The sequence below is a fragment of the Ascaphus truei genome, chromosome 15 (genome assembly GCF_040206685.1).
Source record: "Ascaphus truei isolate aAscTru1 chromosome 15, aAscTru1.hap1, whole genome shotgun sequence".
In the NCBI taxonomy this organism is placed as follows: Eukaryota; Metazoa; Chordata; class Amphibia; order Anura; family Ascaphidae; genus Ascaphus; species Ascaphus truei.
Genome location: NC_134497.1, coordinates 42,206,597 through 42,233,938, shown reverse-complemented (window position 1 = coordinate 42,233,938; position 27,342 = coordinate 42,206,597). Strand labels below are relative to the sequence as shown.

The 27,342-nt window shown below is 47.3% G+C and overlaps 1 protein-coding gene across 2 annotated transcripts in view; it reads right to left on the bottom strand.

The window, feature by feature from the left end:
• Nucleotides 1-9,509: 9,509 nt before the first annotated feature.
• Nucleotides 9,510-27,342, bottom strand: part of LOC142466870 (uncharacterized) — a 40,464-nt gene continuing 22,631 nt past the window's right edge. For both annotated transcript variants that reach the window (XM_075572417.1, XM_075572416.1), the window contains one exon: nucleotides 9,510-11,204. In XM_075572417.1, coding sequence (XP_075428532.1) covers nucleotides 9,754-11,097 — 1,344 coding nt within the window. In that variant the 5' untranslated portion in view covers nucleotides 11,098-11,204 and the 3' untranslated portion in view covers nucleotides 9,510-9,753. The remainder of the gene's footprint in view (nucleotides 11,205-27,342) is intronic.

Here is a 27,342-nt window from a genome sequence, read left to right as displayed (position 1 = left end):
TAGTCAAAGCGGTAGGGGGTGGTTGCGCATAGCTCATTATAGTCCTGGGAGATGGGAGTCTCATTGGGGTATATTGGGGGACAGCAAAGTCATTTTGGGGGGGGGAGGCCACCCAGCGCGGGCCTTGGTTTGACTGGAAAGAGGGGGGGGGGAGAGGGGGGGAGAGGGGGGGGAGAGGGGGTGGGACCCTTCAGGGACAGGGGGAATTGGGAGTTGGGGGGTGGGGGTGCGCATCTTCGGGGTGGGGGGGGAGTGGAAGGGGAGGGGGAGCATAGGCCCCTCGCGATGGGGGTCAAGGAGGAAGCAGGCCTATCCTTGGGGGGGAAGGCGGGGGGGGGGCTGGGAGTGGGGCCAATGTTTGCACATACAACCTGTCCACTGCGGATCAGGGGGGGAAGGGGACCTCCGGCGGCTGTCCCTGGGAGGGAGCGTCTGTCTGCCGAGTCCCTGGTTCTCTGCTTCTGGAGTTGGGCCTCCCCAGGTTGGGGGCCGGGTGCTGGTCTCGTCTGTCGGGATCGTGAGAAGGCGACCTCTACTGGGCAGGAGGAGCAGCGAGTGGGTGTTGCTCTCCTCCGTTGGTGTCCGGACCTCCATGGGTACAGCGTTGGTTCCCTTTGCATCGGGGGGGTACGGGAAGGTAAGTGGGTAGGTTACTCGGGTTTGGGGGGAGGGTGGGGGACGGGTGGGGGGGGCGGGGTAGGGGGGGAGGGAGGTGAGGGAGGAAAGCGGGGGGGCGAGGGGGCAGGGGTGGGGAGTGTGGGGGCAGGGGCAGAGACAGAGAGGGGGAGGAAGGGGGGTGAGGGGAGGGGAGGAAGGGGGGTGGGGAAGAGAGGGGAGGGGGGGTAGGGTGTGGAGGGGGGGGTAGGGTGTGATGGGGGGGAAGGCTCGTGGGCTGTTGTGTTGGGGCCTGCAGGGTCTCTTGGCCGCTGGGGTCTTTAGGGGCAGCCGTCTGCTGCGGTCGTTACAGCAGCTGGGGCACGGTTTGTGCGGGATGCCTGCGAGGGCGTCCTGTGGTTCCTTCAGCTTCGGAAGGCAGCGGGGTCGTCAGGATTCAGCGAAGTCTTTGGCTGGCCAGCCTCTCCGATGCTCGGGGGCCCGTCTCCGTCGTCGCATCAGTGGAGGGACGGTTGTTCTTCTGGGGAGGGGGATCCCTAATGCTTTTAGAAAGTCTTTCGCATCTTCAGGGGCAGACACCGTGTAGTGGCGGCCATTGTGGAGCACCACTAACTTAAAGGGGAATCCCTTGGTCTCTGAGGTGGGAGGTAAGCGGTCGCATCGTGTTTCTTTTATTTATTGTTATGCGGGAGAGGTCGTTGAAGAGCTGGATTGCCACTCCGTTCATCATCACGGAGCGGAGGTCCCTGGCAGCCGCCATGATTCGTTCTTTTGCAGAGTAAGCTCTGTGGGCTCGGTCGGTATGCAGGTCATGTTCAGACAGGTTGGGCACAAGCTGCAAAAAGAGTCTGTGGAGATAGGGCTGCAGTTCCTCGTGGGTAACAGCTTCAGGGATGTTTCTGAGGCGGATGTTCTGCCTCCTTTCCCTATTTTCAAGGTCCTCGAGTGCACTTTGCAGGTCGCGGATCGCCTCCCCACATCTCAAGACCTCCTCGTGGGTCTCGGCCTGCTCATTAGTTACTCCCTCCATTTTTGCCTCAAGGTCCTCCGTTCGCTCCGTCAGCGCTCCCACCTCGGCTCGTATGGTCTGGAGGGCTTTCTCCGTGTCCTCCTGGACCCCCCTCCTCATTTTGGCTATGAGGGAATCGAAAAATTCTTTATTCAGGACGGGGGGGGGGGGGGGGTCCGTCTCGGCCGGGCTATGTCGGCCGCTGCGCGCCTCGTGCTCCGGTTCCTCCTCAGCGCCATCTTGCCCTTCAGGGCTGATATCTACCAGGCGCTGTGCCGGAGCAAAGAACTTGGAGACTGGGTTTGGGTTTTTCTTTTGCGCTTTCCCTGTCATCTCTCTGGTGCTAGATGTCGGGGTGGGAGCCAAATTCAGGGAGTTTGGGATGGGGGAAGGTGCTTATTCTATTAGCTGTTATGCGAGGGTGTCGGGAGCTCCTCCACTAGCAAACCATCGGCGGTGACGTCACCGGTAGTCTCTCCATCTTAGGTTTCTTTATCTATCACTTTTCATGATGATGTTGGGTAGCCCCAGTCAATCAACAGTCCCTTGGCTTGGTGAGGCTGCTTTTTTTTTTTAAATTTTCTGTTTATTTATTTATTTAGTGCTCTGTGGGGGTCTGCACCTTTAAATCAGTTCTGCGGCGGCCATCTTGGATAGAACTGAACAGCTCACCCCGAGCGAAACATACATTTCTCCATCTTGGCATAGAGACGATTCTGGCGAAGACGAGAGAGTACAAGCTTGGTATGCTGGATATGTTCAGACAAGGATTTAGAAAAAATGAGAATATCATCAAGGTACACAATGACAAATAAATTGAGAACATCACGAAAAATCTCATCAACAAACTCTTGAAATACTGCCGGAGCGTTACAAAGTCCAAATGGCATTACTAAATACTCATAATGGCCGTCCCGAGTATTAAAGGCCATTTTCCATTCGTCTCCTTCCTTTATGCGTATGAGATTATAAGCACCGCGGAGGTCAAGCTTTGAGAAAATGGAAGCATCTTACAGACGGTCAAACAATTCTGAAATGAGTGGTAATGGATAGCGATTTTTCGATGTGATCTTATTCAAACCCCTATAATCTATACAGGGTTGGAGGGATCCGTCCTTTTTCTTTACAAAGAAAAATCCTGCCCCAGCTGGCGAAGTGGAATTCCTTATAAAGCCCTTCTTTAAATTCTCCTGAATATATTCAGACATGGCTCGGGACTCAGGAAGGGACAAAGGATATGACTTGCCTTTAGACAGAACAGCTCCAGGGATCAAATCTATAGGGCAATCGAAGGGTCGAATTTCAGAACGGATCTTATCAAAAACATCTAGGAATTCATGGTAAACTTCTGGAAGGGGACTCTTAGAGAGATCAGCAGTCTCCAGGCCGGCAAGAGAGAGAGAATTAGAGGGACATGAAGGACTATATGGAGCAGACCATCGTACGGGTTGTTGATCAGTCCAGTCGAATACTGGATTGTGTATTTGTAACCAAGGAAGACCCAAGATTACCTGTACGGATGAGGAGTGGATGACATCCAGCGATATTTGTTCCAAGGGTCCATCCTTCGTAGAAAGTGTCAGGATCGCGGTCTCCAGGGAGATAAAGGCTGGTTGGAGCGGACGTCCATCTTTAGTTCAAGTCCTATAGGTGAGGATTTCCTTAGCAATGGAATCCGATTATTGGTAACAAAGTCCTGGTCCAAGAAGTTTCCCCCAGACCCAGAGTCGATAAAGGCCAAGGCAGAAACATGAAAATCCGTACCCTCCAACATAATAGGTAAAATAATTCTCTTCGGTAATCCTTTCATAGAAGAGGGGAGAGAAGTAACAGTACTCAATGAGATTCCCTCATACTTTATTGGGCGCTGGCATTTTTCTGAACGCGTGGGACAGCGGGTGGTCACATGTCCAGGTAACCCACAGTAGAGGCATAATCCTTCAATCCTCCGATGCTGTTTCTCCGCAAAAGACAGCTGATGACTACCCAATTGCATGGGCTCGGATGTCTCACAAACTGGAATATAAGAATGAGAAGTAGTAGGAGGAAAAGACATAGTGGCAGATGTACGTGGACGATGGCATTCGTTTCGTCTTTCTTGGAGGCGTTGGTCTACTCTTATACAAGTACTGTAGCAATCAGGTCCTCCAGAGCAGTAGGTCTCTCACGTGTGCCCATTTGATCCTTTAGGGGTTCAGAGAGGCCTTGCCAGAAAGCTGCAGTCAGGGCCTCGTTGTTTCAGCCGGTCTCTGCTGCCACGGTCCGGAATTCGAGAGCGTACCTCGCCACAGTCCGTTGACCCTGTGGTATATGAAAAAGGGAGGAAGCAGCAGTATTCTTATGACTGGGGGTGTCAAAAACCTGCTTAAATTCCTTCTTGAATGAAGAAAAGTTCTTAGTGAGTTCAGGTTGTAACTCCCATATGGGAGATGCCCACGCCAGTGCATCTCCGGTCAATAAAGCAATAATGTAAGCCACCTTTGATCTGTCAGTAGAAAAGCGAGAGGGGGTTAATTCAAACTGAATGTCACACTGGTTTAGAAAACCTCTGCATCCAAGAGGTTACCCTGCGTACCGATTGGGCGTCTGTAGACGTGGTTCCTGGGGCATTTTTCCCATTGGGGCAGAAGCAGTTAAAGTTGCTGGCCTAATGATTCGAGACTGAGTTTGTGACAAGGTGACTTTGGCCAATTTCTGGGTTAATTCAGAAAGTTGTGTGTCTACGTCCTGGAAGTGCTCCGTAATGGCAGTCATTGCTTGGCCCACCTCAGGGGGGGTCAATGTTTGTTGGGCTGAGCATACTGTAACGCTTGCGTGAGCCCACAAATGAGACCTGACCCCGGCACTGAGGTGGGAAGGACTATGCCACGCACCCATAGTAGCGGGGGCGTGTCCAGAAGGTGGTTTATCAGCATTGCTGGGTCTGGGTAAGAGAGAAAGGATAAACTGATACTTGCCGGTGTCCGTGGGTTGAAGAGGTACACTTAGTTGATGTCCGTATGCCAAAGGTCTGGGATTGGAGAGATACACGTAGTTGGAGTCCGTAAACCAGGGGTCAAGAGCCAGAAAGAATCCACAACAAGTCGGTTCGGTACACAAAGGGTTAACTGCAAGAAACTAGACAGGACAAGGCAATGCAAGGCACACACAATGCTACACTTCGTTATGCTCAGCAAGGCAGGACAGGAAGAGTGAGGAAAGAATAAGTGCGCAACCCAAAAAACAACTTTAAAGTGTTAAAAGACTAATATCTAATTAAAACAACAATTAATGTGAACCCCTACATATCGTGTCGTACTATGCACACGATATTGGGCACAACCCTACTGTGGAAGTGAAAAAAGTATAAAACCATACAAAACCGTGGGTAAATGGCGTATGCTGCTATAGTTAGAGAGTGGCTCGGCACTCCCACGAACTAGAGATAAAAGACAAGAAAAAAGCGCAAAACGCAAATAGTGAAGTATATAAAAAACGTATTTAGTATAAAAAAGGGGTAAGTATTCTGCGTACATCAATATAAAAGAACGTAAGCATTTCGTGTATCATAACACGAGTTTACCACACAGCTGACATCAGGGTGGTCAATAGAAGAGGATCTCTCAGGTAGGTGGTCTTCAGCAGTCTCCAGACGTCATCTGGGTCTCTCACACTTACTGCAAATCGTGACCATCATCCGGATTGTCTCGGGTTCACGGGTAACAGGCACTCCGTTGTCGTCTCAGGAACACTCGTGGCACTTGTAGATAAAGTCCTCGATCAGCAAAACACACTCTGTGTGTAGATGAAGAAAGTCTCTGTAGCCACTCGGCAAAATGTCAAAGGCAGCAGAACACAGAGGAGTGTCTGCGTTCCAGCCTAGATGTCCAACGGCTGGCAATGACAATTTCCTCCAGTGTCTGTGCATACATATGACGTCACACCAGAGGCGTATCTCCAAAAATAAACACCCAAGCGGTGTAACTCGAGAGGGATACACGAAAGTAGTAGTAGTCTGATAACTACCCAAATACTAACACAGAAATAGGCAAAAAAGGTACCAATAAAAAACAGAATAATCCTACGCGTTTCGTAGCTATAAAGTGCTACTTCTTCAGGGAGATTCCCTGTATGGCCACTGTATGTATGCGCAGACACTGGAGGAAAGGCACTATCTACAAGTGCCACGTCTGGAGACTGCTGAAGACCACCTACCTGAGAGATCCTCTTCTATTGCCCACCCTGATGTCAGCTGTGTAGTAAACTCGTGTTATGATACAAGAAATGCTTATGTTCCTTTATATTGATGTACGCAGAATACTTACCCTTTTTTATACTAAATACGTTTTTTTTTATATACTTCACTATTTGCGTTTTGCGCTTTTTTCTTGTCTTTTATGACAGGAAGAGGCAGTCATTTATAGGAGACAGGAACCAGTAGGAGAGGGGGCAAAGCGGAGGCGGGGCCTCCGCAGATGCCAAAGATAGGCTGTAGGAGACAAGGGCTATAGCTAGATTTGCCACGCAGCTGGGCTCGTTGCGCGCCGTCATGCGTGTATACAGCGCACAGCAGAGGTGTGGCACGTCCGAGGGGGCAGCGCTATGCTCCGTGACCATGCATAGAAGGAGCGGGTGCGCGCGTTCTCTGTAACAGGAGCAGGGATGCGCGCATCAGCGGGGGCCGGATCTTCGGCAGCTGCAGTACTATAGGTAAGCGAAGAGGGAACGCGCCGCAAGGGACACGTTCCCCGATTCCTCACAGAGACATCTTCTCCACAGGGTAGGTGCAGCTGGGCTCATCATTTGCGGCGATAACGACGGCAGCGACAGGAACGCAGCCAAAGCAACAAGCACAGCAACGGGTAGACACCTCCGCCAGGACGCGATGCCAGGGCGAGACAGTCGCCTTGGTGACCAAGACTATGGAGCGCCCATGCTCCGCGGTCACCTGGGGACTCGCACCGGACACCCTCAGGAACATTGTGAGCATTGGATCCAAGTTCAGGAATCGTTAGGGCTAGGGCCCACGGGCCCACAGCAGGGTCCGTGGTAGTATCTGCAACAGTATGTGGCGCCAGCAGCTTTTGCAGGGATCACCTCTGAAGAGGTTGGCTGGTGTTCCTCACTTTTGTTCAGCTTGATCAGAATGAAACAAGTGTAACAGCACTGCTGACTCCTCCCAGCAGAGCAAAGTCTCTGAGTGGCTGCTGGAATCAATATTGGCCCCTCCCCTGTGTGGAATTAGAGGCAGGGGGTTTACCGATTTAGCAGTGACATAGCTCCTGGATAAGCCAGTTACTTTGGGCGGTGCCAAGCTTTGGCGCCGAAAGTTTGCAAAAGTTTGCATTTGGTACTTGCAAACCATGCGGTCTCCTGTTCTGGCAGGGGCGCCATTTTGGATAGCTTAGGGCACACCACCACGCTGTGGCAGCCATTTTAGCTCGCACATAAGGTGCACAGTATCCCTGATTCTAGTACAGGGCCTGCCCCTTTTAGTAGTGCAAATTGGGGTACAGGCTCCCAGGAATCACACATCCTTTCTGGGAGACCTTAATATAGGACATAGCAGTAACAGCGTGGGGGGTCACGTTGCCTGGGGGTCTCAGCCCGGGACGACTCCCCCACAGCACAGTGCGTCGTGCTATTTTAATGTATCAACTAATTTTGTCCTTTTAAATGACCAGGATGCTGCCAGGAGCACAGATCCACAGCATATATGGCAAAAGGCTCCCTTAAGGAAGTTGCCAATTGGGGTATACCCTCCCAGGACAATTTCCCAACGGGAGTTCCCAATATAGAACTTACTGGGTGAAGGGTATTCACTCCCTGAGGCTGGAGGCCATCAGGGTGCGCCCCAACACCGTCCATAAAGGAAGGTTCTTAGAGCCTCTTCTATTAGCATGCGTACCCGTTTGTGGCCTTATGAGGTCTCTCCCTTCCTGCACAGTTGGAGTGCTAGGTACCCAGGGGCTCCCTCCACAATTAGGCTTACCCCTGGCCCTATAGAACATACTGAGTGAAGGGTAACACACTCCGATGCTGAATACCACCAGAGTGTGCCCCAACATCATCCATAAAGGAAGGTTCTTAGAGCCACTTCTATTCACATGCAGCCTCGTTTGTGGCCTTATGAGGTTTCTCCCTCCCGCACAGTCTGTGTGCTAGGTGCCCATGGGCTCCTACCACAATTAGGTTTACCCCTGGCCCTATTGACCCTCTAAGAGGATCAGGGGGCTACCGACTAGCAAGTACCCCATAGAAACATACTGAGTGAAGGGTAACACACTCCCTGATGCTGCATACCACCAGAGTATGTCTCAACACCATCCATAAGAGAAGGAAAAGATTGGGATTTCGTATCTCTCCCCTGGGTGGACCAGGGAGGATTCCCCCATTCCCCGCACAGTCTATGTTCTTGGTACCCAGTGGCTCCCTGCCACAATTGGGTTTACCCCTGGCCCTCTTAGTTTGAAGAGAAGTATGGGTGCCCAAGGGTCCCTGGAAACATCCACTCAGAGGATCTGGCCCCTTTGACATAAATTGCAGCATGACTGCACTAGCTTCTGAAAGCCTGTCCTGTCTGATCTTATCTCAGCAGTGCCTCCAAATTTAACCCATGTACAACCCCCCCAATCTCATATAGGGACCATTCTGGGGAGCTACACTGTTACTAGGGGTATGGTGCTATACCTGTTAGGTTCACAGGAGTTAGTTGGTAATGAGACAGGAACAGGACAGGCTCAGACAGATCTCTGGGTTCATTATACAGTTGGTATCAGCACCTCCAGTCCCATGGGTCCTGAATAGAATCAGGGGCCGCCGTATGAAAAACACACATACCTCCTTTCTTCCACACTGAAGATATCCAAGCCGGTATATGTCAAATGGATATTCTTTATTGCATCCCCTGCAGCTCATCACACAGCGACACAGTACAGCAGCAGATCACAGCTTCTTGGTGGTACGCACCCAATTGTATCTGGGGTGCAGGTCCATGATGTTAGTCAGGCTTAGCCTGAGCTGTGCACGACTGCCCTCACAATGGGGAGGAGCTTACAGCTCTGGAGCATGTCTGCTAGCTTGAAAGCAGGGCTCCAACAGACACAGTATGTTTTGTTGCATTATCCTAAAAGCACTTCCAGAAGGGGCAGGCTCATGACATCAGATTTATCACGATAGAATCTCTCCTGCAATGAATCACCACCCTCCCCTAGTTACTCCCAGGAGAAGCACAAGGGGGCGGGAGGTCAATTGCCCCCAGATTTACTCTGTCATGCCTGCAGCTATCCGGACTTACAGACAGAGCAGGGAAGGACAGGCACAGATGACATACCTGCTATATACATGTTGTTAATAAAGGGACACTTAACCCCCTCAGGTGCACTTTCATTTCAACGTGTAACCTTTGAAATAGATGGTCAGCCCTTGCTGCTCTCTAGACATATTAAAGGAACATGGCATACAGTATGTAAAGGCAGCTGCATTGATGTCCCTCACTGGGGACGTTAGTCTGTGTCTCTGTCCTCCACCTCAGTACTCACAGGACACTCTAGGACATTTGGTCGCTGTGACTCACTCCACCACTGGCTACTTCACCGCTAAGGTAAGTGCCTAAACCCCCTACCCTAAAACCCCTAAATCCTAAGCCCCCTCTTAACCCTAAAACCCCTATATCCTAAACCCACCCATACCCTAAAACCCCCAACCTTAAACCCTTACCCTAAAACCCCCTATCCTGAGACCCCTTAAATTAACCCCCTATCGAAAACAGTAATAAAACTTACATTAGAAGTGGCTGGTGGGCGGGGGGCCGTCTGTGGCCTAATGCCAGCGGCCAATTGGTCGCCGCGACACTATTCCGATTCACAGCTAAGTGAGGCTACAGACAGCTTCAGCATAATGGGGAATACACATTTTATTAGAACCATCAGCTTGGAAATATAAAACATTATTAAGAACAAGATTTTTCTTTAAAAAAAACTACAATATAGAATGATACAAATAACTTGTATTTAAAAAGTTATAACTTTTTTAGCCTTTTAAAATGCTCATTGTAGGCACCATAATCTAAAGTCACTTATCATTCTGATGTATCTTAACACATATACACATTTGCACTTATATGTGAGCGTCTTAGTCGCTGGTTATCCCTAAACATGCCTGGCTTTAGAGATAGGTCTCTCCCCTGTGTGTGTCCTCTTGTGTGTGTTCAGGCTGGATAACACACTAAATCCCTTCCCACATTCCCCACATACATACGGTCTCTCCCCTGTGTGTGTCCTCATGTGTGTGTTCAGGCTGGATAACACACTAAATCCCTTCCCACATTCCCCACATACATGCGGTCTCTCTCCTGTGTGTGTCCTCAGGTGTTTGTTCAGGCTGGATGACACACGAAATCCCTTCCCACATTCCCCACATACATACGGTCTCTCCCCTGTGTGTGTCCTCTTGTGTGTGTCCAGGCTGGATAACAGACTAAATCCCTTCCCGCATTCCCCACATACATGCGGTCTCTCCCCAGTGTGTGTCCTCATGTGTGTGTGCAGGTGGGATAAGTTACTAAATCCCTTCCCACATTCCCCACATACATGCGGTCTCTCCCCTGTGTGTATCCTCTTGTGTGTGTCCAGGCAGGATAACACACTAAATCCCTTCCCGCATTCCCCACATACATGCGGTCTCTCCCCTGTGTGTGACCTCATGTGTATGTTCAGGCCGGATGCGTCACTAAATCCCTTCCCACATTCCCCACATACATGTGGTCTCTCCCCAGTGTGTGTCCTCATGTGTGTGTTCAGGTTGGATAACTGACGAAATCCCTTCTCACATTCCCCACATACATGCGGTCTCTCTCCTGTGTGTGTCCTCTTGTGTATGTTCAGGTGGGATAACCTACCAAATCCCTTCCCACATTCCCCACATACATGTGGTGGTCTCTCCCCTGTGTGTTTCCTCTTGTGTATGTTCAGGTTGGATAACCTACTAAATCCCTTCCCACATTCCTCACATACATGCGGTCTCTCCCCTGTGTGTGTCCTCTTGTGTCTGATCAGGTGGGGTAACTGACTAAATCCCTTCCCACATTCCCCACATACATGCGGTCTCTCCCCTGTGTGTGTCCTCATGTGTATGTCCAGACTGGATGAGTCATTAAATCCCTTCCCACATTCCCCACAAACATGCAGTCTCTCCCCTGTGTGTGTCTTCTTGTGTCTGATCAGGTTGGATAACTGACTAAATCCCTTCTCACATTCCCCACATACATGCGGTCTCTCCCTGGTCTGTGTCCTCTTCTTTAGGTTCTGATCTGATAACCAAGTCAGACTCTTCCCACTTTCTCCAAGATCTTTTCCTGTGGCAGCTGCTAATATATATTTTTTGGAATGAGATGCAGTTACATTGTTTATTAATTGCCTTGACTGGTTGAAAGATGCATTTTCTGTCATATTTATTGGAATGTTGCAAGATTGTTCTGTCCTCATCTTTTCCATATTCTCATTTGGGTGTTTGAGCTTCAGATGTTTGAGGAGGTAATCCTGACTGCTAAAAGCAACCTCGCAGTGCTGGGATGGGGGGATTATTGGTGCTTGTCTTTGTACTAGAAGAGACAAAAAAAGTCACTATTACACAAACTGTCTTACAAAAGGCCATGCAGGAGAGGTAAGTTGGCATATCCCAAAAGTTCAGAATGAAAGTAAACTGTAGATGTACATTGTAAAAATGAAGGGTTTAGCACAACATGTGCAGCATTAGGGCCGGAGAGTAGATATAGTGGATCATACATTTAAAGTGGATCATAATATTTAACGATTTAAAAGGCAATCTCACTAGCTGCAAAAAAACAATTAAAGTGGCAGAAATCTTTTCAAATCCTTTGATAGATAGTAAGTAGATAGTTTCAGTTGTGAAGGTATAATTAAAACTGTTTGTACAATGAATAGAATACGTGTCTCATTAGAAGCTCACATATCAGTCACCGGGTGTTCCCGTTACCGCACCATGTACCAGGTCTCTAACAGTTATAGGATGACCCAACTTTCTGCTAAATCTCCATTGTTAAATCAGGAACCAAATGCCCAATTATTGTATTTGACATCACAGATGTTATTCAGACTTAATTAAGCTATACCAATATCATCCAGTGAATTCCAGAACTGTGTTAATTTTTAATACAATTGTTTGAAGGGTTTATTTTTTAGGGAACTGTAACGCTTGCGCTCACCACGAACAAGGCGAGACCCCTGTACTGAGGTGGGATAGTATGAAACTGGGCACCCACAGCAGCGGAGGCACGCCTGGAGTGTGGATTGTCGGCGTAGCAGGGTCTGGGTTGGAGAGACTGGGTTCGTCCCGATACTTGCCGAGGTCTTGGGGCAGAGCCAGTAGAATCGTCTGTATCCATTGAGCCATGGTCTGGGGCTGGAGCCGGGAGAGTGGTAGAGTATCTAAAAGCTGTGATCAGGGTAGTCAGAGGCAAGCCCGGGTCGTTATCCAGAGGGGGTCAAATAGTCAAGCCGGCTCGGTAGAAGTAGAAGCAACTGGAGAGAAAGCAACAAGGCACAAGGCAAGGCACAGCAAACGCAAGAACACAAGGCTACAACAGGTTATGCTCAGCAATGCAAGAGTGAGAGCAGGGTACTTAAAGAAAGTGAGAACCAATGGAACAGGAGGAGGAGCGGAGGCGCGGCCTCCGAAGGCTCGGATAGGCTGCAGGAGACAAGTGGCTTTAGTGGCAACACTTGCCGCGGAGCTGTGCACGACATCACGTGTGTGCCGCGAGGGAGGCGTGTCCGGGGGTGGAGCTAAGCTCTGTGGCATGGCTTGAAGATCTGCATGCGCGCATCCCTGCACTGTTTACAGCAACCAGCAGGGATGTAGCAGGTAAGGAGGGAACATGCCACAGGGGACGTGTTCCCCGATTCCTTACAGGAACAAGGAGTATGTTCTTGAGTTACTGATTCTCTCCCATACAAACATTGCATTTTATTAAACACTATGGTATACTGTCGTTTATATATAATATATACCCTATTTCCTCGATTCTAAGACGCACCTTTTATTTAATAAAAAAAATTTGGGGAAAAAACCCACTAAATTAAATGTGTAGAAAAAATATTTTTATTAGCAGACAATAATAGCATACATTTATCCATACAATTACATATCACTTTCTTCTTCAGTATCACATTCAGAGTTAGAGTCTAAAGATTCTTCTGTATCACTTTGGGAGTTATTGAGGTCAGCGTTTTCCCACAAAAGATCATCCTCTGAACCATCAAATGAATTTGTGATGCAGCATTTCTTAAATGAGTGCTTTACTATTGTTTCTGGTATTTTCTTCCAAGCAGCGGACACCCATTCTGCAAATTTTGATGCAGATGCCCTCGTAATTTTACTGCGCAACAGTACACTCCGTAACACTGCACACAGCGCAACAGTGCACACTGCGTAACACTGCACACAGCGCAACAGTGCACACAGCGTAACACTGCACACAGCGCAATAGTACCCTGCATAAAACTGCACACTGCGTAACACTGCACACAGCGTAACACTGCACAACTGCGTAACACTGCACATCTGCGTAACACTACACAACTGCGTAACACTGCACACAGCGCAATAGTACCCTGCATAAAACTGCACACTGCGTAACACTGCACACAGCGTAACACTGCACAACTGCGTAACACTGCACAACTGCGTAACACTACACAACTGCGTAACACTACACACAGCGCAATAGTACCCTGCATAAAACTGCACACTGCGTAACACTGCACAACTGCGTAACACTGCACACAGCGCAATAGTACCCTGCATAAAACTGCACACTGCGTAACACTGCACACAGCGTAACACTGCACAACTGCGTAACACTGCACAACTGCGTAACACTACACAACTGCGTAACACTACACAACTGCGTAACACTACACACAGCGCAATTGTACCCTGCATAAAACTGCACACTGCGAAACACTGCACAACACTGCACACTGCGTAACACTGCACACAGCGTAACACTGCACACAGCGTAACACTGCACAACTGCGTATCACTACACACAGCACAATAGTACCCTGCATAAAACTGCACACTGCGTAACACTGCACACAGCGTAACACTGCACAACTGCGTAACACTGCACAACTGCGTAACACTGCACAACTGCGTAACACTACACACAGCGCAATAGTACCCTGCATAAAACTGCACACTGCGTAACACTGCACACAGCGTAACACTGCACAACTGCGTAACACTGCACAACTGCGTAACACTACACAGCGCAATAGTACCCTGCATAAAACTGCACACTGCGTAACACTGCACACAGCGTAACACAGCACACTGCGTAACACTGCACACAGCGTAACACTGCACACAGCGTAACACTGCACACAGCGTAACACTGCACAGCGCAATAGTACCCTGCATAAAACTGCACACTGCGTAACACTGCACACTGCGCAATAGTACACTGTGTAACACTGCACACTGTACACTGCGCAACAGTACACTACGTAACACTGCACACTGTACAACAGTACACTGCGTAACACTGCACACTGCACATAAGTGCACTACGTAATATTGCACATTGCGCAACAGTACACTACATAACACTGCACAACAGTACACTGCGTAACTGCACACTGAATAACAGTACACAGCGCAACAGTACACTGCGTAACACTGCACAATAGTACACTACACTATACTACAGTACAACTTTTCTCCTCAGCACTACAAACAGGATCCTGCTCAGCATTATGGGAGCTGCGCTGGGGATACTGTACTTACCGTACATTGAGTGACAGGTGCTCCTCAGCTCATCTTCCCCTCTTCACCTCCGGCTGCATTCACACGTTCCTGCCAGGGGGAGGGGTAAAAGCACTGACAGCTGCCTCTTGCGCGCAGGAGGAGAGAGGAGGAGAAATGGGAGAGGCAGCCTGCACTTCTACCGCCGCACCACCCAGCTGATCGCGGGTCACACCGAGGGAGAGAGGGGGGGGGGCGGGGAAATGGTCAATGCAGCCGGTGGTAGAAGAGGCAAGTCTCTTGCACACGGGGGGGTGAAGGAGGGATGGGAGAGGCGACCGACGGCACATCAACAGCCGCACAGACCAGCTGATCACGGACCGCGCCGAGGGAGAGAAAGGGAGGGAGGGGGGGGGGGGTATGCAGCCGGCGGTAGAAAGGAACTTCTACTGCCAGACAGCGGATAGTTGCGCGGGAGGGGGTCCAATGGGAGAGGCAGCTGAACCGCTGGACAGCTGACAGTCGTGGTGGGGGGTGGGGGTAATAGGAGAGGCAGCAAGCACTGCTGAAAACAACTCTCCGTATGTGGGGAGGGGGCTGGCACTTCATTATGGCAAGCAGGGTCACGCGCGCGCGCGTGTGTGTGTGTGTGTGGGGGGGATGCACGTGGTGCACTGCTGAAATCATCTGTGTGCTGTCGCAGGGGGGTGGCAGCACTTCAACCCAGCAAGCTACCAGTACATCAGCTGTGAGTCGCAGGGCGTAGCGGGCGGGGTGCCCTTGGTAAAAGCAGCAGGCCACCACACCGAAGGTAGAACTCGGAAAGCAGCTGTGGCTTTTTCTGCAGTGCCCCCTAGCTGTTTTTTTTTCTTTATATATATATATATATATATATATATATATATAACACACAAACAAACAGTAGCGCTTAATAATTAATTGTGAATATTAACGTGCTTGAATCTATAAAAATTAGGTGAATACTTAATTATAATAATAGTAATTTACACTAGTGCTATTAATAACCGTTAGTGTTATAACTAATTATAAGTGGTGTTCATAAATCATAAAAAGTCACTCAAAGTTCACACACGTGTAGTCCATCAGGTCCACTGAGGATAGAAAAAATTGGGATGGTATCCAGACCCCAGGTACTAATGGTTCATGCAGCTCCTTTGATGTGGTATAGCCACCCACAAAGTACCTACAAAAAAAAAAACAAAGAGAAGCGTAGGCACCATAGTGTTATGAAAAAGGTGAACAAAGTAAAGGTGCGCGACTACAGTATATAAGTGACGTGATAAGTGTAATATAATGGAATGGGTGACCTTGTGTATATATTGAAGTATATGGAGCGTCTGCAGCTGTGACACCAGGGATGGCTCTGGTCCCCCCTATAAGCACACAAAAATACAAAAAACACAGCGCACAACGCTCATAGTGCATTAAATGATATCTTTAGTAACCAAAGTAAGAAGGTAAGTATTGTGCGTACATTTAAATAAAATAAACAAGCATTTCAGGGTTATTGTTACCCAAACACCAACGGACGCCCGTGATGGTCTCGTGGCTCTCTCCTTCTCACTCCAACAGCCTCGGTGTAAGTCCTGGATGTTATCCAATCCAATCGCTGGTAATTCAGCCCCTCGCCTTGGGGTAAGGCTAGTACAGTCTCACGTTAGGTGAACAGCAGTCCAGAATGACAAGCGGAGGTCATAATAAAATAAAATATGAACCCCTGAAGAAGTCACGTGGTAGTGACTAAACTAGTTGGGACGAGGTGGTGACGTCAGCGCGCGATGGAGAGAGGAGGTGCCTTCTGCCTGTGTGGAGCCCTGTTATTCATGCTGCACACGCGGCTAGCAGACGGAATTTCCATTGACTGAAGGATTTATACTGGATGTGGATTATCAAGCTGATCTATACAGCACAGCATGAAACAAAACAAAAACTAATTCTAATACTCCTCATTTGTTGCTATATATATATTGACAACAAATTCAAGTGACTTATCATCTGCAGCATCTGTCCCTCCTCCACAATAGATCTATTGAAAAAAAATTTGGTTTACACACCATTTTTATCTCTCCTCAATTGATTACCTCCCCTTTTTGTGTTTTGGTATAACATATATTGTGTTTGTTTTTATCTGTATGTCCAGTAACTAAGCTTTTCTTGCTTTAAAATAAATTATCCAGTTTTTTACTGCTATATAGGATTGCGCTTGATATATATATATATATATATATATATATATATATATATATATATATATATATATATATATATATATATATATATATATAGACATATGGTGACCAGGGGATCCTGATAGCCAAAAGAAGACAGCACACTGCAATGTTGATATCAAAAAAGTGTATTACGTGACACAGGGCCGCCAACGTTTCGGTCCTCCCAACGGGACCTTCCTCAGGGCAGACCTTCCTCATAGTCCCGTTGGGAGGACCGAAACGTTGGCGGCCCTGTGTCACGTAATACACTTTTTTGATATCAACATTGCAGTGTGCTGTCTTCTTTTGGCTATCAGGATCCCCTGGTCATCATATGTCTACATACTACCTATAGGACAAGCATCTGCCTCCTGCATCAAAACGTGAGTGCTAATCTCCATACCTGACGATAGATAGATAGATAGATAGATAGATAGATAGATAGATAGATAGATAGATAGATAGATAGATTATATATGTTGCAATGACCATGCAATAAACAGTACATAGGGAGAACGACACACAAACTGAAATTGAGAGTAGCAGAACATATTAAAAATATAGAGAGAGGCTTTATGCAACAGTGTGTCAAAACACTTTAAAGAACACCATGATCAAAATCCAAATGGTCTGAAATTCTTTGGAATTGATAAAATTCATCCAAATTGGAGAGGTGGTAACCAGGTTATTAAGATATCCAGGCAAGAAACCTTTTGGATATATACCTTGAAAACTTTAATATCACAAGGTATGAACATTGATATTGACCTGGGATCATTTCTCAAAGATTAAAATTGCCTCTCTCTATTCAAATCTCAATTTCAGTTCTCTGTACTATGTATACGGTATATAAACGATATGTGCTTTATCATCCTCTGCATTTACAGTTTGAAAGTTTAGATAACCATCTTTCAAAAAACCATTCCTTAATATAACCACATTTCTTAAATTTCATCTTGTACTATATCTGATATGTGTTTAAGCTCCTAAAGTCCTCTATGTGGTCAATTCAATATTAGAAAAGTGATAAACTAATACATTTAGTCTGTGTGGTTGCTATGTATATTATGTCTTTCTTTACATTTCTTCCATGCATTTTCTGTTCTTTTTGTATTGTAATATGAACAAATATTGTGTTATTAAATTACAAAGCTAACCCCTCCAGGTTTAACACTAACCATGTATAATATATTTCCCTTTCATTATGTTTAAGATCAATATGTTATGGCTGCGGGTTAATATTATGAACTCATTGTTATATATGAATGTATATGTGTCCCCTTTGTGATAAATTCAAATGGATAATAGAGAACCAATATGTAATTATATAGGTCGAATTATAGATGAAGTATGATATTTAATATACACTAAATGTTTAGATTAAGTTTTAGAAGTCACATTAGATTTATATTTCTGGATAATATTAAGTGTTTAAATGTTATGGTATTATATTCATTATCGTGTATATAATTTAAATCAAAATTATATTATAAATAAATTAGACTAAAATTGAGATCTAATAATATAGGTAGGGTACACAATGATAAAAATTTAAATTATATACTTCATTCCATTACATTGAATTATATATTGGTAATAAAATGATGGATTCCAACGAATGTGTTAACATATTGGGATTAACAACAGATTTACTGGGTATATGACGTAATATATAATATAATGTTAAAAAAACAAGTAATTTCTCCTTTATACTCTGTATGTGGGCTTATTAGCATCCATTTAATGCGAATTTCAACTTAATAACAAATATTCGTGGTTGTATATTCAGACATGATTTTATTAGGATTTATGATGATTGAACTACAAAACTATCGTTTAGTTAATGAAAGGTTAATATATGATCCCCATCCGTCAATTTGTGACATCATTGTCCTCTTTTAAATGATATGTGTAATACAATGACCTATTTGGATCAACGTTTAAGGATATTCCCATAAAGTAGGTAATTAAATACATGATTCATTATGGGGTTAATATTTCTAAATATATTTTAGTATATAGGATTTCATATGATAATACTTAATTGAAACATGTTTCTGATTAATGTATGGGTTCTTACTGGAATTAGCAGTGTAGTTCCAGTTTATTATAACAGCTTGACATTAAATTAACATCATGTGTTAATATATAACTTTCTCTAAGACTAATTTTTTGTTTGACAAATCAAATACTATGTATTAATGGTTTAACATGTCAATTAGCCAATTTCTGTATCAGCCAGTCAGTCACGAGAGGTATATACATAAACCCCAGGTGGGGATTAGTAAATGACAGCAGCCCCTGACGAAGCTGAACTGGAGAAACGCGTAGGGCAGGCGTTTTAGGAGCAGTGAGAGACACGCCGAGAGATTGATTCCCCACCACGGAGCCAAAGCAGTGTATCTTGAACATCAGAGACAAAATCTCACGAGAGCCGGGCCATATGATGCGGAAGTAACCGCCCGATTGAATTGTGCTGGTAACAGGCGTTCTCCGATAACCGAGTGTGAGAGACTCACTACTACTCTCAACTGCTTATATTTAACTCACGGAATGCGAGTTGAATACCTACTTTTTTATTTTTAGTTACATTTTAATTAAAGGTTTTACACTATCCCTGTTTTCCTTTTATTCCCTACCTATTCTCTTTACGAGACCTGTCTGTCAGGTACAATCTGTAATAGAGATACACCGCGATTGCTGTTGGGACGCTGTGTAATCAACGATCCTGAAGAAATAAAGACCACAGACAGAAACATACAAGTTTTGAAAGCAGAGTTCCTGAATCCCTGAGTGGATTAAAGGCTGTCACTTGCTATATTAAGTGTAAGTGCATATCTTACCATTTATTCATCTGAATTGCATAGATATACTGCCCTATGATGTTCCCTTTTTTCTCTTTCCGCCTAGGTGTTATATATATATATATATATATATATATCCGGCACACCATTTGCAAGTAAATAAGATTTGGTGCTTATCCCATAAAGTAATAATAGACCATACGATACCAGTTGCAACACGACATCAAGGGACAGCACGCAGGTAAGTAGATCATGAATTTTCTATATTTGATAGAAGACACAAAAAACGACGTTTCGGTCCCTCCAGTGGGACCTTTCTTAAGGTGGTGCCATATTAGACTTTACCAAACAATATCTAAAAAAGCCAGCCCAGAGTTGGTGTGTGTGTTCCCGCGTGGTGCATTGTGCATTCCCGGCCTGCGGTGGGAGAAAGGGAGGCGGATGGAGAGACAGTTTTAAAACATGTCCCTTCGGAGACTTCTGGTGACTTCGCGGAGCATGGTCAGGTAGAAGAGGAGCTCCCGAAAACCCTCGCTGATAAACCACCAGATAGAACATATACCGCCACCAAAATCTCCCAAAACTCCCCCAAAGTACCCAAGAAACAGAGACGATGCCTTCAAGGGGAAGAGGGAACAAGAATCAGGCAGAAACCAAATACTTTGCCCCCGCACAACTGGCCCGCTGGAGCCGAGCTGCGATTCACAAGATGGCGCCGAGGAGGCCATGCAAGCTACAAACGTGGAACCAGCACCTGAACCAGACAACCTGGAACTGCCGGAATTCGGCTTAAATAAACAGTATTTCGACTCCCTCTTTCTCAAAATGAGAAGGGGAGTTCAGGAGGACGTGAACACCGCCCTAGAGGGATTAAGGGCAGATATAAACGGCCTCACAAAGCGCACAGATGTGCTGGAGCACAAGATCAGAGACGTAATTGGATCACAAAACAACACAGAGGAGGAGGTGATCAGACTGGGCCATGTAGTCGATGAGCTAAGGGACGCACTGGAGGACCAAGAAAACAGGGACCGTAGGCAAAACCTACGTATAAGAAATATACCAGAAGAGGTTACCCTTATGTCTTCCAGACCTACCTCCGCAAACTGTTCCTGTCCCTGGTCCCAGACTTACCTGAGCATGATCTGCAGATGGACAGGGCTCATCGAGCACTAGGCCCCAGATCCACCGACCCCAACCGTCGCAGAGATGTGATCATAAAATTCCACATGTATTCGGCCAAAGAAAGCATTATGTCCACGAGCAGGAGAGCGGGAGATCTCCAAATAGAAGATAACACAATCCAGATCTTCAGTGACCTGTCGAGGGCCACAATTGTAAAGAGGAGGGAGATGAAGCCCCTCATTAACATCCTTAATGAGTGTAACATCACCTACCGCTGGGGCTTCCCCTTCAAACTGATTGTCCTGAGAAATGGCCGCCATCACACCATATCCAGGCCAGAAGACTCCCTGTCATTCCTCAAAGCGTTGGGGCTAAGCCTGCCACAAGACCGCAGAACGACCTCCAAAACCACAGCTGCTCTGAAGAAGCAGAGACTCCTCGGGCCTCCTAACGAATAGCTAATCAGAGGCTTCCCAGTGCCTCAGATTAAGCTTTGGGCCTCCTGACACGCTCTCAACCCGATCGGGGGTCCCCCCCCCCAGTTACCTTCTGCTGCCCCAAAGAAAGATGCGGAGCCGTTCCCGCTGTACGCCTTCCCGAGATGTCAGCCAGCGCCCAGTCGTTGCTCCCCAGCCGTTGTACCGCGGATCCCGCACCCTGTTTTTCCCTCCCCACCGCGCCCAGTGGCAGGGTATCGCTTGGCTGCCTCCAACATCCGGCCCAGATCCTGGAACCCTAAGGAAAGGTTGCTTCCAGGGGGGGAAAAACAGTCCCCCCCAAAACACTAACCCTAGCGCTCCCTAATCCCCGTCCCCTCCCCCTCTCCCCCTACCTCACCCCGGCACGCTCACTCCCCCTTCCCCCCCGGTCCGTCCCTCCCCCCCTCGCTACCCTCGTCCACTCTATCCCCCCACGCGCTCCCCCTCTCCTTCCCCCCCCCGCAGCCCATCAACCCAACCTTTGCCGGGCCCACTCAACTACTGCCTCTCTAACTTCCTCCCCCAAGCACCCACCTCGCTCCCAGAAGGAGGCGGCTCCTGCCCGGCGTCCCCTCTTTGGCCCGATCTGGACGCACGCCGAGCTCCTCCATCTCCACGAGTCTGGTTGCTATACAGTTCCGGTCGTGGGAGACATCTGGAATGTTGTTTCATCAGCTGCCCTCCCCGAAAGATTCCATGGCATGTGAGATGAGGATGACATCCCGCTCCTGGGTTTTTCTCCCTGGACTGCCCTCCCTACAAACGACGGCAGAGGTCTCTACCTCCCCTCCCATGGACTTCCAATTGCCTCTTACGAACTACCTCCCTGGGGACCAGGAGAGTAAGGTTGTATATGCCCACTAACCCCCCCCCCCTTAGTAATTAACGTATGTCTCCCTGATAGCTTTTCACAGTATACACAAAACCAGTAGGATCCGTAGTGCCTCCACTTACAACAGCTACCCACACCCCTCACATCCCCCCTACTACCCCCCACCTCCCTCATGCTCTCAGCACCTACCCCCCCCCCTCCTTCCGAGCACCCAGGTCCCCTTAGCACAGTTTTTATGAAAACCGCGTGTTGACTATTCAGACCCAATCACAATCAGAAACTGGACCAGACAGCTATTCCCCAGACACTCTCCCCACTGCTATTCGATCTAACAATCGAACCGCTAGCAGCCACAATAAGAGAAGAAAAAAGTATTAAGGGGATTCGAATTGCCGAAAAAGAACACAAAATCTCTCTGTTTGCCGATGATGTGATTCTGACCCTCGCGGACCCCCATATCTCCCCCCCAATCTCCACAGATTATTGCACCAATTTGGCACAGTTTCTGACTATAAAGTTAATATGGATAAGTCAGAAGCCCTCAACGTATCCCTCCGAGATCTGGCGTGGAAACTCCTACAATCTAATTATTAATATAAGTGGAGTACCACTCACATTAGTAAATACCTCAGAGTTAGAATCTCAAGCACCTACGGTTCCCTATACCAATACAATTATCCCCCTTTGTTTGACCAAATCAAAAAAAGACCTGGAAACATGGAAAAAGCTCCAAATTTCCTGGTTCGGAAGAATAGTTTCAATTAAAATGAATGTCCTCCCGAGACTACTCTATTTTTTCCAAACACTCCCTGTAATCGTCCCACTAGCAGCCCTGAAAAATATCCAGGCCCTTATGTTCCAATTTATCTGGAATGATAGGAGACCAAGGGTCCCAAGATCAGTGATGTTCTCCCCAAAAACGAGGGGAGGCCTGGGGGTACCTGACGTGGTCAGATACTATCTTGCGGCTCAGCTGAAGCAGGCTTTAGTTTGGAATTACGACCCGGCCTCCACCTGCTGGCTAGCAATTGAATAACATCATGCGGCTCCCACCCCTCTCCAGGTTCATCTATGGTCCTTGGGAGGAAGGGAGGGAGGACCGCGACGGATTGATCTAGGGGCAATGAGATGCACATGGGACATCTGGCTCAAAAGCAAAGGGAAGTATGGCCTGTTAGCTTCACCATTCCAACTGACCCCTATCTTTGGAAACCCACACTTCCCACCTGGGTGTTCTAAAAGACAATTTGACCAATTCCAAGGTCTGGTATAAGGCTGGTTGCCGATCTGATGAAGAAAGAGGAGATTCTCTCCTTCCAGGAAATTCGAGACAAATACCAATCCCAAGATCTCCATTTGTTCAAGTTCCTGCAAATTAGGCACTTTCTACTATCCCTCTCCCCAAATTCCAAATTCCCCTCACAAACCAGATTTGAGTCTCTATGCCGCAAAGGTACTTATCAGAGAGACAAAAAAACAAACAAAGTGCACAACACTCATCGTGAAAAATGTAATAAACTATGTTTATATATAAGGTGTTCAAGGTTTTGCGTACATCAAGGTAGATTAATCAAGCATAGAGCCAGAGAGGCAGTTACCAGCGTCTGCAACCAGGAACCACCAGAGCTTCACTCTCCTTTCCACCTGCAGGTAGGTGAAATGCCAGATAATTGATGACTCTGCCACAGTCTCAATGTCCTGTAAATAGCATCAATACGCTTAGTGGATCCTGGGGAGTGGTTGTCCTTTGCTCGCAAGTAGTACACAGGTTCCTCTGCAGACCTCACTGTGTTTCTTGGCAACCACAGAGGCAGGCAACAGCGCGGCACATGCGCAGAAGAGGAAATCAACTCGGTGTTCAGCAAACCATTTGACAACAATAAAATACACCTTGGAATATGAATAACAATATATAGGTTGAATGGTATCTCTCCTACGCGGCGTTTCGTAGCTCAACAGGCCACTTCTTCAGGGAAACACAGTGAGGTCTGCAGAGGAACCTGTGTACTACTTGCGAGCAAAGTACAACCACTCCCCAGGATCCACTAAGCGTATTGATGCTATTTACAGGACATTGAGACTGTGGCAGAGTCATCAATTATCTGGCATTTCACCTACCTGCAGGTGGAAAGGAGAGTGAAGCTCTGGTGGTTCCTGGTTGCAGACGCTGGTAACTGCCACTCTGTGGCTCTATGCTTGATTAATCTACCTTGATGTACGCATAACCTTGAAACACCTTATATATAAACATAGTTTATTACATTTTTCACGATGAGTGTTGTGCGCTTTGTTTGTTTTTTTGTTACTAGATTCTAGGGTCTTGGGCTACCCTTTACACAGCAGCAGACGCTCATCTACATTGGTATATATTTATTTACCTTTTCCACATGGTGGGGTGTGTTTTTTTGATTTAAATTGACATCACAATTAACACTTTGTATTAAGTATATATTTTAGTGCGCACTTATTTGTTTTTTCTATTTGTTCACTTATCAGAGAGGTCTGATTTCAGAGATCTATAGGGGGATGGAGTCGGCAACCATCCCCCTATAGATCCATCCATCCAGACAGAACCTATCCACTGGAGCACCCTTTGTGCAGAAGACTACGCAGTTCCCGTCCAAAAGATATGTGGGTCGTTTACCCCAGAGAGGAGCACTCTGCCCGAGGTATATATTGAATTCTGTGATGTTTTTGACAAGACTCGATCAGAGATTCTACCACCGCATCGCCCCTTCGATTGCCCTATTGACCTTTTACCCATTTCAGTTCTTACCAGGGGAAGGTCTTATCCGCTCTCACTCCCGGAGACTAAAGCCATGAGTGACTACATTCAAGAAAATCTAAAAAAAAAATAAAAGGGTTAATTCGGAAGTCCTCTTCCCCAGCCTGAGCAAGATTCTTTTTAGTAAAAAAGGATGGATCTCATCGCCCCTGCATCGACTACAGGTCTTAATAAGATCACCCTTAAGAATCATTACCCTTTGCCTTTGATCTCGGAACTTTTCGACCGCCTTCAAGGGGCTATCATCTTCACCAAGTTGGATTAGCATGGTGCCTACAATTTGGTAAGGATTCGCCAGGGGGATGAATGGAAAATGGCCTTCAACACACGAGACAGCCATTATAAGTACCTGGTCATGCCCTATGGTCTCTGCAATGCCCCAGCCGTCTTCCAAGTCTTCGTCAACAAGATCTTCAGGGATCTTCTTAATCAGTTCCTTATTATCTACTTGGGACGACATAATGATTTTTTCCAAATCTCTCCAAGAACATATCGGCCACGTCAAACAGGTACTATTACACCTTCGTGAAAATCAGCTTTTCACCAAACTGGAAAAATTCCAGTTCCATCAAACTTCTACGGCATTTTTGGGATCACCAGCTAAAGTAAAGGCAGTTCTGGATTGGCTTTGCGCCCTACTACACTTAAGGCCGTACAACATTTTTTAGGCTTCGCAAATTATTATCGCAGATTTATACGGAATTTCTCCTCTATGGTAGCTCCCATTACTGCCTTGACCAAGAAAGGAGCAGATCCTGCTTCTTGGCGGCCAGCCGACATTCAAGCCTTCGATCACATGAAAAGAGCCTTCATGTCTGCTCCCATCCTCATACATCTGGATCCCAAACTACCATGCACCTTGGAGGTACTGTAGATGCATCTGATGACAGGCCGGAGCCATCTCATCACAAAGAAGTTCACCTCAGGCAAGGCTTCACCCATGTGCCTTTTTTTCAAAAATGTTCCTTCTGCCGAGCAGAATTATGACGTAGGGAACTCCTGGCCATCAAGCTTGCTCTCAAAGAATGGAGACATCTGTTGGAAGGTACGGTTCATCGTTGACGATAAATCCAAAGACCATCTAGAGACAATCCTCCTAAATACATTCTCTCCACCAACACCTTTGATGTACTGGACAACATTCTACAAGACCAATCTCATATACCAGAGGATCTTGAAGTCCCGGCGGGCCGCCTGTTCACCTCACCACAATACCGGAGGAAAGTTACATAGTGTGAGGACTCCGGAGTCACGCGGAGCTCCGCAAGACGCCGACGCACTCGCAGCCTCACACCTTCTGCTCCGGCACCCGTTGCCACCTCCTGGAGTCCCATGCGCCTCCTCGCGCATGCGGCTTCCCCCGCTGGAGCGCCGCCCTCTACCCGCACGATACACATATGCATTGAATTGGGTTCCTGGTCACGCTTTTAACACACTCACCTGCCATAGCTACTTCCCAACCTATCGCTGCTCCTGCGGAGGCTGCGCCTCCGCTCCTTCCCCTTTGGAGATTGGCTCCCTCTGCCTATATATGCTCAGCTGTGCCACTGGCACTTTGTCTGAGCAAAGATCCATGTTCCCTGTGCTTACCTCTCCTGTCTGTTAGATTCCTGTCTTGCCTTATGAGTTCCTGTGTACCGATCCGGCTTGCCTTTGGACTACCGCTTCTCTGGACTACTGATCTCTGCTTCTCTCGACCATCCGTCCCTCTCCTACCCTGAGCCCGGCTATACCTCCATCTACGATCTGGACCCAGGTACCAAGAACACTCTACATTCCGGACGTGACCCCTGTATCTGTGGCTGGTGTTTACCTATTCCCATTTCAGTACCGGGGTCTCGCCTAGTTTGTGGTGAGCACAGCGTAACAGTATGCTCAGCCCCACAAACATAGACCCCTCTGAGGTGGGAGAGATGGTGGCATCTCATGCCGCTAGGTTCCTTAAACTCGAGAAGTACCTAGAGCAGTCTGACCGTCGTATGAACTCTCTACTGAAGGACCTTCAGACCCTCTCAGCAGAGGTGCAACAGGTTAACCCCATGTCTTCCGCACCACGACTTCCCATTCCCAACTGGTACTCCGGAGATCCCATAGAATGTCGTGGGTTCCTCAACCAATGCTTTATCCATTTTGAAATGACACCCTCCAGATTCCTTACGTCTAGGTCCAGGGTAGCCTATATAATTGAGTTACTCACCGACGATGCATTGGCCTGGCCCTCCCCATCTGGGAACAGAGAAGGGACCTCACACATAAGACATTGGACAATTCACTAAAGAGTTCAGACGTGTCTTTGACACACCGGGCCGCGAAACTACTGCAGAGTCCTCCCTTTTTCACTCAACTCAGGGGAATTGTTCCGTGGCCAGGTATTCATTGGAATTCCGGACAATCACCTCTGAGACAGGATGGAACAACAAGACTCTTTCTTCTGCCTTCTGGCAGGGACTCTCGGAACAACTGAAGGATGAACTCGCCGCGCAAGAGCGTCCAGCCGACCTGGAGGAGCTCATCGCCGTCTGCATTCGTGTGGACCAGCGCCTGCAGGAAAGAGGAGCTGAGCGTTCTTGCCATCTTCCTTTGTCCATTCTTCGTTTTCGGAGGTTCCCGCTGCCGATGTTCCGGAACCTATGCAGTTAGGAGGCAACAAGTTTTCCGTCTCGGAGAAACGGCGCCGCCGTGTGTCCGGTTTTTGCCTTTATTGTAGGAATCCTG